At 29.5% G+C, this 12,166-nt stretch overlaps 1 protein-coding gene across 8 annotated transcripts in view; it reads left to right on the top strand.

Annotated features, from left to right (window-relative positions):
- LOC126844931 (dual specificity calcium/calmodulin-dependent 3',5'-cyclic nucleotide phosphodiesterase 1A-like) overlaps nt 1-12,166 on the top strand; it is a 294,426-nt gene that overhangs the window by 265,259 nt on the left and 17,001 nt on the right. For 7 of the 8 annotated variants that reach the window (XM_050583434.1, XM_050583432.1, XM_050583431.1 and 4 more), the window contains 3 exons: nt 1,357-1,531; nt 4,335-4,451; nt 8,854-8,961. In XM_050583434.1, coding sequence (XP_050439391.1) covers nt 1,357-1,531; nt 4,335-4,451; nt 8,854-8,961 — 400 coding nt within the window. The remainder of the gene's footprint in view (nt 1-1,356; nt 1,532-4,334; nt 4,452-8,853; nt 8,962-12,166) is intronic. The other variant, XM_050583433.1, reaches the window with a different exon arrangement.

The following is a 12,166-nucleotide window of genomic DNA, read 5'->3' as shown; positions in this document are numbered from 1 at the left end:
GTACACCAATTTATCAGATCGCCCTATTCGTACATACAATTAGCAATGTTTAACAGTATTGTTTTCATCCAAAAAGTAATGTATTTCATTTTTAAACACAACTTAATACACTTATAAAACTCTTGTTGTCGCTTATTATTTTGTACCTACAAAACATAGTCAGCACTTTTTAACTGCAGCTTGAATAAGTCAATGTTAAAATTGTATAAAAATTAAATAACATATTTTCTACACACACATTTACCAAAATACACACAGTAACCAAAAAAAAAAAATAAATAATGAGTATATGGCCACATCTGTGTTAAAATAAGGTAAAATGTTTCATTTATTATAGTATTTTTTACATTTTTTTTTTTTTTTGTACAGTATTTTGTACCAAATATAAAAGTATATTAACATGGATACGTTTTAGGGCTGGGGGTCATACCGAAATTTGCGTGGAAAATTCGTATCACGTTTTATAAGGTGTCACGTTTTCGTGTCATTGACATAAAGATCACTATGGCAACCGAAGTATCTTAAAATCGGAGCCTACTGTAATTTTAATTTTAAAAAAATAATCAAACTATCAATTTTTCAATATTAGATCTCAAACAATAACACATTACAGTCTTTCTTAATAATATATATACAGGGTGTAATTTAAAGTTCTACCGAGCTTCAAATGAGACATTAAGGATGCTCTATGGGTACAATAATATTCTACTGAGCTTGGTAGAACTTTACAGTACACCCTATATATATATAATATATTTATGTATTATTATAATCCTAACCAAACATTCCCCTTAGAATATTTAAGGGTTACTAAAATAGTAATACATAGTAAATCATTAACCGCTTTTAATAATTAATAATGTAAAAAAGCCAGTGCAGTCCAAACTAATACAGTATAAACTATACTTATAAATTAGCATAGTGGTTTAATTGAGGTATTAAATTTGAAAGTGATTTAATTGTTCGGAGGTGAAGAAGTTGACTTTTTCGACTCCAAAATCAAAAAGTTACCGTGTTTACAGACACAATAATAACACACATTGTTGTAAATATAATACCTTCTTAGCTTCGCACCGAAGCTTAAACATTAATATATCGACTATTTGTTAAATACTCTATTTAGTATTTCTATTTTAAAATTGAATAAGTCACCGAGCATGGTACTACATCCATCGGGTTCTATTTTTTTCACAATTCGAAACAGACGTAGATCGTTTGTCTCCAATAAGCTTAACTTACATAGGAAGGGTAGACGTTAAAAATTAAAATATGCAATTTACACATAATTTGTACATACAATTTTATCAGTAATAACGTTATCCAATTCTAATTTTCTGAGTTTTTGTTTTTTTGTAGATCCAGGAGCTTTGACCATTGTTCGCCGCAGCAGTCATAAGAAAAACAACTATCTTGAGGACTACGATTTTGCTTTGTCCAATGAAGCTGAAAATATGTTAGACGACGTGGATTTGAGCACTGACAGTTTGCCGTCGGTTGACACTACAGATGCTATCGACAAAGCGGCTTTAAGGTACTTATTCAAAGTGTTTAGCGAAATTTACAAACAATGTTTTCGGCATACAGAACAAGCAACTTGACTCAACATTGAATAAATCGTCTACACCAGTCGTACTAAAATATATATTTTTTTCTGAATTTTTCCCCCTGTACCGAAGAGAGCCAACTGTAAAATGTTGTTTGTTATGTTTAAATAATGAATAAGATAAATAAATTCCCCTATCATAGGTGTATTTATTAGAATTCGGATAAAACATAATAGATACTAAAAAAAAAACAAAAATACATATTTTTCTTCTTATTCTTATAAAAATATAACTTTTTTTTTTGTGTTCAAAACCTTGGACGAAATTATGAAATAGCATAATACTATATAAATACAGACTATCTTGTGTGATTTCTTTTACTTCAAATTTGAAAATACGAGCGATTGCGCCATAAATATGTACCATATCGTACAAATATTTATTCAAAATATTCATCATTTTCGCAAATTCCGGGAAAACTGTGTGATAAACTGAATAAATTTTGCATCGCATTTCTGTTACTGCAAAACCTCGCTTGCCTGAATTTCTAACGAATCCGGGATTTCATTATGTTGAACATGTCAAAATTTAACGTCATCTCCTGATGCGCGAATTCCGTATGTTTCCAAATCAACAAGGTATTTTCAATCAAATATATGTCGAATCACATGATAACAGCCTGAGCCGTATTCAAACGTCATCGGTTATGATTTAGTTTTTGGAAAAAAAAATGATATTTATATACTTATATTGTGCGTTCCATTTATAACCATCTGCAGACGACTAGTGTTTTCGACATTTGTATGATAATAGACATTTGTACTTCAAGCTGTCTTATGTATTTGTAATTCCATACTAACCGATGCAGTACATTTTCGACACAACAAAGTTGTATAACAGTTTATTGTTTTATAGTACAATTTTGCAGATTTTCTTTTTGGAGACATTTAAGAATATTAAACAGTACTCAAATGTTTATATGTTTTGTTAAATTCTAAGAGTTTTCTATCAACTTTTGAAACTTAAATTGGAATGTAAATATTTTATTTACTTTTAAAAGTTTTAAATAGTTGATAGAGCTCTAGAAAATACTAAAAAAAAGTAAATATTTGATAACTTTATAACTTTTTACAATAATATAAATAATATTTTTTTCAAAAAGAAATACTACTTACTAACAAAAAAATACACTAATTTGTTTTTCCATTATAAAATATGTTAAACCAAAATAAGTTTATGCATACAGAGTTCATCAAAACTTACATCTCGACCACGTTCATGCAAAATATATTAAGGCCAAAGTCGTCGTTTTTGAGAAAAAACATTCACTTTAAAAGTTTGGAATTACTTTTTTCCCCTCGTTATACATTATCATTTCCTTTTTAAAAACGTGTATTATATTGATTTTTGTAAATAATAAAAAACAATTAGTATTTTTACTTGGTAAATATAAGTACAAAACTATTTATCAAGTGCTTAGTGTTTTTCGTATGACTATCACTTACTTATAGTAATTTTCGTGTTTGTAATATTATTGAAATGTAAATTTCTACAATTTATAATTTTAGTGATTGTACTTAATCCATTTTGGATTGTAATAATGAAAATAGTTCATAAATGTCCAAAGTAAAATCAATAGGTAGTACAAAACGTGGACTTAAATTTTTTTTTCACATGTTGCGATTATTGAAAAATGTACTTTGAAATTTAAAAACACTTGTAGATTTATAGGCTGCGTTTCGAAGCTATTACCATTTTACATTAGCATTTAAATTTCATAACATTACATATTATGAAAGTACTGGCATGTAATTATATTAAATTTAATCAACTTTTTTTACAAAGTTTACATTTTTATATAATATACTTTTTTTGGTCCTTTGCTTTTTTTTTAAATGTGTGTTTTATATAATTTTAAATTCCATTATTTTAATATCTCTACTGATTTGGCTTTTTAACGTTAATCAGTTTACATAAAATATAAATACTATGAAATAATTATAAACCATGCAAATCTAAATATAATTTTTGAATTCTATGCTCTCGTTGGCCGTCTCTGTGACAGAAAATAGTTTTTAAAGGGTTTAAATAATTATTACATAAATGAATAAAATATATATTTAAAAAAAAACTTAATGTTTTCACTCCTTTAAGGATAATACGTGGTTCGTGGCGTTTTTAAAACTGTAATCGTTAAAACGACATCGCTACTGTATTTTTCAGGAAATCTATTGCTATCGGATATCCCTAAGGGCTATAAAAACCGATTGGTACACTGAACTGATCAACGACTGGTCTTGTTACACCAGCAGTACAGTGATTACAACAGACCATTTCGTTTTAAGGGTGAATGCACACAACGACTCTACTCCGGTGTCGGAAATAATCATATAAATAGGTTGCAATCCTCGAGACGAAAATACCCCTAAATTCCTATCACCTGCAACCCTCCTCTCCCACCTGAGCAACCTAACCTAGCCGATGTACGCTAATGAGGTTGAGAGGTACGTTAGAAAATTCCTCATTTAAGTTGTACAGCTAAAGGAACACCTAATCCACATATCCAACTCGTCTGATAGTCTTTAGGGCTAAGCTCTAAATTAACACCAGCAAACCATTTCTTATAACCAACACGGCTTAACCTAATGCCAGTGATCATAATTTTGGCCACTATATAAATGACTTGTAATATCCTAGCTACTGTGTTAATCTATTCTGTTTGTGTACGCCTATGCACAACATCAGCTCACTAATCGTCTACTGTCTAATCACATGTGTTTTATGTCGTAGATTGCGTTGCCTAATGGGCCGTTTGAGAAAAGGACAAGTGCCGGCTGAAGTGTTGCACAAAAATTTGTTTTTCGCAGCCAAAGTTTTGGAAGCCACGTTCGGCGATGATGACACAAAGTAAGTAGTGCAATAAATAAGTGCAGTTTATGCATTTAGTTTAAGTATGTTTAGTATTTAGTTTATAGACATTTTTTTTATTCGATATCGTTCTTGATATTGCTTGCAATTGACAAGGTTAGGTTTTATTTTCGTCGTCAAAAAATGAGTGAAATACCTAAACAAAAAATTAAGTGAAAACATATTTTTTTTCGACTAATTGTTTTAATTTTGCAAAACAAGTACTCTTTAGGTTTGTTTCGCGTAATTACAAACTAAAAATATTTTGGGATGACAATATTATCTTCTTTTTAAACGAATCGATTTGACGATAGATTAATGTTATTGTCAAAACGGTATGTAGTTTTGTTATTTGCACAAAAGATCGCCAATAGCTAATAAACTGCATGAAAACAAATTTATCCCATTACGATAACAATTAATAAAGCAAGTAAACTTAATAAGAAACTTACTAATAAAGTACAATTATAAGAGTTATAGAAAATTCGCATCAAAGTCGCACGTTGACGCATTAAACCATTTATATCTGTACATAGTTTTAATATTATATATATATATATATATATATGTGTACACGAGTTTCGTTTATTGTAATTTGTTGCATAGATATTATTATGTATGTGTGTATTACAGCTTGAACATATAACTTGCCAACCCATAGTTCTAATTACGACAAATAATCTTTATATTAGAAAAACATAACATTTTTTTTTAGCCTTTATTATTATATTATGACAAAAGAACATAATATTGAATACACGTTAACAAAATTCTTAATTCTGTGTATTATTTGATAAACAAAGTTCAATTATTATAATACAGACAATTAATGTAATCACTATAGTGACTAGTTTTACATTACAATACTTTTACTTAATTTCTCATTTCTACTGCAATCATAAATTTAAAAGTATACATTTTTTTAATAATAGTTATATAAAATTATAACCAAATGTCGTTTAATAAATATAGTAATTGATATACATGTTTATTTCTATAATATATTTTATGTTTTTTGTTATTGCCAATTTTCTATGCACATTTCTGATACCACACTCATGAAAAAATCTCGCAAATCTAAAACTTAAGCGAGGCACGTTTGCTATGCTAGTTGATTTTTGCTGCACATACACATAACTAATCATATACATAACTATTCTTTCGACATAATTTTAGCAATATCACATGATCAAAGCAGCAAAATAATAACTAGTATTAAACTTTGATTAATGTGATATTGTATAAACTGTCATGTGTTATTTAGGATATTACTTTTAAATTCCAGTAAACATATCTGTACACATGTAAATTCATTTTTATTTAATATTTTATTCAAATACCTATATATAATATTTGTACTTACTCACTTCTATGTTATAATGCAATGTATTAAAATAAAATACAAATAGCGTTAATTCTCTGTATGCGTATAATAATATAATAGTCTATTTATGTTAATAGTAGTAGTATGGTCTTCAAAGTTTCACTAATACATTTTTTTTAAAACTTTGTTATGAAATCTCCTAAAAAAACCTAAAACAAATAACAAACAAATTTCAATTATCTTAATATACGTTAAAATACTTTTTTTTTTGGTCTGAGTTTTAAATTACAATTGATTACTTATACCTCGAATTAAGGAAATCTAATGAATTCAATTAACACTAGAGTAAATAAAATCTTATATTTTTTAATTGAGATAAGTGGAATTGTTTAGTGATAAGCTCAGAATTAACTTATAAAAGTTGAATGACACTATATTTTCCTCTTTTGAAATACTTACGATGAATACTTTTTCTATTAATTTTACTGACTTTTAACAGCCATTTCGTTACTAATTGTAAGTCTGTTGTAGTCTATAACGACGTTCACTGTGTTAAAATTGCAACCACTTGTGTTTAGTCAAAATACAACCGAATATATTATATTCTTAATATGAGTATATTTTAAAAACATAGAAAACTGTTTAATGTTTTTGTATTTTGAACTTAGATGTCATGTTGGAATTTATACTGTGCATAATGTATACCTAGATAAATAATAAGTTAAACATCTTCCATACAAAAAATATTTTGTGTAATTGACAGTATTATACAAATTGTATGCCTAATTATAATAACATTTATTTCTAAAAGTTTTTTTTAAAACTATAAAACCCCTTTATTATTTTCCCCAACATATTTCACTTTTACGCTTCACAACCGGAAGACATTATTTTACTTTCGATTTGTCGACTGATACGTTACACAGCCAGTTCACTAACGCGGTAACCTTAACAACATTTTCTTTCCCAAAATAATAACAAGACTTAATATTTATCAATATTGTGCGCTCCTACTAATGTAGTGTATGCTCATACGATTTTAGTGCGTTTTAGAATACATATAAATAAGTATAAATTATGCAATATTTGTATACATATGTAAAATATTAGACTGTTTTTAATTTTTTGTTTGTTCTACGACTTACTCTATTAATCGATAGTAGCCTATTCGAATAAAAAAATTCCTAAAATTTTACATCCTCAGCTCTACTCTTTAGTACTACTTCATGAATCTTTTTTTGCATTCAAATAACATGGATAATTGTAATTTTTCATATCTCTAACGTGAAAACTAATCAACATTTTGAAGTGCACAAATACCCCAATTAGGGCAAATGTAGGTGAGTAGTGGACGTAAGATTTGCTTGTATATTAATAGTGAACATTTTTTATGTACTGCGGATTTTTTTTTTAGTATAGGGAATAACAACGAAAGGCGCTGGTATGCTTGTTGTAGTTTGCTTGATATATGTGGCCACCACGTTAGTCTTTTATCTATGTGACTCCTAAGATATTTGACCGAAGGTTAGGTTAGGTATGGGCTCATTATCAAATTGTATTGGCACCGGTGTACAATAACGAAGTAGGCTAAAAATAACTCCTGTGCTTTTTGAAGGGTTTATTTGTATTTTCCAGTTTTTGCAACAGTTTGGTAATATATTGAGATGGTTCTGTAGGTTGACAGTTATCTCTTCAATGTTACGGGATTCGCTGTTTCGTCAGCGAAGAGGACAATACTAGTACGTGGTGACTGCAGAATGTCAGCTACACAAATATTAAATAATATGGGACCCAGTTTAGAGCCTTGTGGAACTCTAGGTGATATAAACCGAAAGTCATAGATATTATCGTTTATTTTGAAAGTGAATTGTCTATTCGATAGGAAGGAATAAATGGCATTAAATAAGTATTTCGGCGTATTGATACAAAATATCCTCGTGCCATACTTTATCGAAGGCCTTAGAGTAGTCAACAAAGACTGTGCCCCAGTAGGGCAGTGTTTTTCAAATGGTGTACTAATATGCTCCATTATGCGAAGAAGTTGTTGCACCATTGAGTGGTTTGATCTAAACCCAAATTAGAATTTTGGAATAGTATCTACACTAGTAAAATAATTTTGTAGTCTCACATATATAATTTTCTCAAATATTTTTGATAAGGAGATTAGTAAACTTATCGGTTTATAGCTATCTGGAATTAGATTTATCCTTTTCAGGGTTTTTTATGAGTATTACCATTGCTATTTTCCATTTGAGTGTGAAGTGTCCAAATCGTTATAGAGAAATAAATAAGGAAGTCATGAGGACGAGTCCTTTTGCAGGTAATTTGTTGAACAATAGGTTAGTGATGTAGTCGCGTCCCGGAGTTTTTTGTTGGCCAGATTTTCAAAAACTTGTTTAATTTCATTTGGCGTAACATAATCCATTGGTTTCTGGATCAAGTAATCAGGATGTTCTAAAAAATTCTTAACCTGCCGATCATTAATTTGTACTGCCACTTTGGTTGAGATAAAACGTGTTATGTCATGTGAAATATTTAAAGAGGTTTTTTTTAAATTGTAAGAATTTTGATTAGTTTTGAAATTAGAATTTTTTAAATGAAAATTTAAATTGTTCATAGTTAATCAAAAATGCAAACAAAAATTCACTAGGAAGTACTTAAGTTAACCTAGGGATATAAAAGCTAAAGGATTTTTTATTTCAATAGGCTACTATTGATTAGAGGAGTAGGTAAAAAAACAATTGTTTTCGACACAGTCCAACTAACATTCACTAACCATGAATCTGCCAATATCTTAAAACATATTAGACTTTTTAAACTATTCTCCTTTATACTTATACAGTTATAAGTTATCCAAATTCGATATATTTTCAATTAAACTTAAATGTAACACATATATGTAATTTTGAAAAATAAATTGATTTTGGGCGAACCGTTAAGTATACAATTACAAAAATGGATGATTTCAATAAGTCTAATATCTTATGAAATATTGGCTGGTTCAAAGTTAGTGAATCACTTTGTATATCTGTAAAATGTATGTAATACCAACCGGTTGTTGCGATGTGCTGAATACAGGGACGACGCGGACGACTACCAAGACATTCAAAATGATCCACAACCGTCTACGTCCACCGGAGTGACGGGCATTTCATCGCGACGTATTCGTCCAGCCATCTGGACAAGGTTGTGTTTAAATTACACTCTCTAGTCTGTATAGTAGAAAAACGCCTAATCCCTATTGTCCAAACAACGATGTGTGCCTAGCTTGATTTGCTTGTACTAAGTTTTGTGAATTGTACGGACTAGCATTATTGTCGTAGACCAATGTGTTGTAATGTTTATTGTATTAGTGCTGCATTGTTTATTAGAGAAAATACGGTATTTTTATTTTTTTATTTCGCACACTTGTAAGAGTAAGAATCGAAGATACCGAATATAATGCTAGTTTTAAGTTAATTTATTTGCGAGTTACAATAATAAAAGATTTCCCAAAAAAATTCCTCTCTTTCTCAAACAAATTTATATGTACCCGTAGGCAATATTTATAATTTGCTATAAAATTACTGAAATATACAAAATTGTGTTTTTAAAATTAATCTTTTATCAGATACTTAGGTAGATGTGCATTTTTTTAAGAACCATAAGCATCAGATATGCATTAGAATGGGAGTTGTAGAGTGAAACGTTGCAACTTTTCACCTACAAAAAAAAAAAAGAGAGGTTCTGTGTTTAGTTTATATGTCCCACATTATTTTATCGAGAACCAGCAAACCGATTTGAATAAAACTTTTTCTAAAAATGAATCTTGAAGTTCAAAAGAAAATGTTTAAACGCACTTATTGATAACATCACTTAAAATTTGTTTTTATTCGCTTTGAAATAAGTAAATTCTTTGTTTATATAAGGCTATATGTACACACTGTGTTAACGATTTTCTCAGGAATCACTGAGCCATTTTGAAAAACTCTTGAGTAATAGTATTATACGAGTGGAAATATTTATAGGCAACACAGAATAGAAATTAAACAGAAGATTTAAAAGATGGTCCAACAAAAATACTATCTTCTTGTATAACTATTAATATTAGTATTAGTATAAATGAACAATCCGGGTAGTGTAGATCCATTGTATTATATTAAACCGTAGAGTGTACATTATAGTATATTGCATCTGAACTTAGTGGCCTGCATGCTGAAATACTTACAATTCGTTTATTTAATTAAAATTCGTCAACTAAACAAAGTTAAGCCTTCCTGTTTTTTTATATACATTTACAGAAATTATAAATATAAATGCGTGTTCAGTAACTGACAATAATTATACGTCAGCTGTACAATGAAGATACAAAATAAATTGATAGAGGTATTCAATGAATTTATTTAGATCAAAAGTATTATTGTAAATGGATTAGCATGTCTTATCTAAGGTGACTTGTTAGTTAAAACTAAATTCAATCTATGTGTCAGTAGTTACAAACACAGAAAACAAGGAACCAAGAAATGTGGTCATTTTACTTAGTTTGTGTTAAATTCACATATTAATTTCGTTCATATTTTTGTGCAATACACTTTGATAGTTCCTAAGAAGTTTTGGTAACGGTCGTGTACTTATTTCGGATGCCTCACGTTAGTATGGTTCTCGAAACCGAAGTCTTAGTTGCACTCAACTCGTGATTGACCTTTGAATATACTACGAAGGACACCGAGGAGAGAAATTTCTATTGATAAAACGAGTAAAACATAATGTGTGATTGATATTTTTGTGCTTAGCTATAGAGACCGGCATGTAGACCGATTGTTTTTACTACAAACAAATCCCTAAAACCCGGCAAGCTGACGTTTTCTATGGAAATCGAGCGGATGTTATGGAAAGTTATTGTTAAAGCTGATAGAGGAGACCGAATATGTACGTGCACGGTATATTATATATAGAGTAAAGAGTGACAAAGTAACGGGCTGGAAATCAAGCTGTCGGAGCCGTCTCAAGGGACCGCGACCCAATAAAACTGGCCAAGTAGTTTTGACCTTAATCATTTTTGCTGTCTTTGTCCTTTCCTCCCCGCTCGCTCGGTAGCCACTTCGGACCGTCCACGTGTGTCCGTATATTTCTATATATTATACACAAAAACACATTTTGAAAAACTTTGTCACCAATCTAGTTCACCGGATGGTTATTTTTCTAAGTAGGTACACGCATTGGCGTACATCCGTGACCGGAAAATCGTATCGGACCATTGTCGTTTCGCGGCAGACCTATTATTTAACGGGATGAACGGTGACTTAGGGTCGTTATTGCAATGTCACGCTAAATTTGATTTAGCTGTCAGTTAAGCTAACTTTAGTGTGGCGCGGACTTTAACAGCGAGTTCAGCATGAACCGTTTTTACAACGTTCACGTCAGCACTAACTACCAGCTAAATAATTCCAAACAATACAGCGGTTTTCACTGGCTGACGTGATCCTACTGATAATGAAACAAATTTGGAAATTGACAACGTTTACTGAGTTCATTTACTAATTATTATTACATTTTAGTGTTATAAATGTATAATACACCTATCTGGTTAGGTTCTAATTTTTAATAGCTTGTTTGTTAATACAAATAACAATAACTATTCTCTGGTCATTTTTTTTTTATAAAAAATGTTCTCGGAAAAAAAAGATTGTACCATTGATCTAATTTGATAGCATATTACTAAAATCTATGTGTGCTTTTTACCCCAAAAACTTTTTAATACATATTACTAAAATGATGTAGTCTTAGACGAAGAAAATGCATTTTAAAATTATTTTTATTCAATTGTAATTTTATATAGGTAACGTAAAACAACTTAAAAATCGAAAACTGTGCTATGTATATAGTATATTATAAGGCGTTACATTCAAATATTTTTAATAATTGTAAGTAGTATAAATATAATAATATTTGTACAAGCAAAATGCTATGGGTGACCATACGTGAGGTATTCACCCTACATGTGTGCTCATAGTCCAAAGTAAAAACGGTACTATACGATTTCTTACAATTGTTTCTATAAAATCAACTTATTATGGCAACTGACCGTTTTTTTTCTTAATTTATTTATTCGAACGAAAAATTATAATAAACACATCGTACCAATTAAAACAAGTATCGTTTTGTTAATTTTTTTATGTACTGATTTATCGAGTAATCATTTAGTTTAATAATTTATGGCAAAACTTAAAATTAAAAGTTTTATAATAAATTAAAATAACGACTCCGCCGTTTACGAGACTTCCGGTAAATGTTCAATTCTACAAAACTGGAGAGGTAAAATTAATTATACTTAACACGCTTATGTGTAAAATTTCAGTGACCATAGAATGTACTTAATATTTTATTAATGAATTAGTTAGCTTTATCCACG

Source organism: Adelges cooleyi, unplaced genomic scaffold (genome assembly GCF_023614345.1).
Source record: "Adelges cooleyi isolate 19-005CV unplaced genomic scaffold, UGA_ACOO_1.1 ACOO_flye_CR_arks_rails_tigmint_CR_PRNA_651, whole genome shotgun sequence".
NCBI lineage: Eukaryota > Metazoa > Arthropoda > Insecta > Hemiptera > Adelgidae > Adelges > Adelges cooleyi.
The sequence above is the reverse complement of the archived record's forward strand: the minus strand, read 5'-3'. Positions and strand labels throughout refer to the sequence as shown.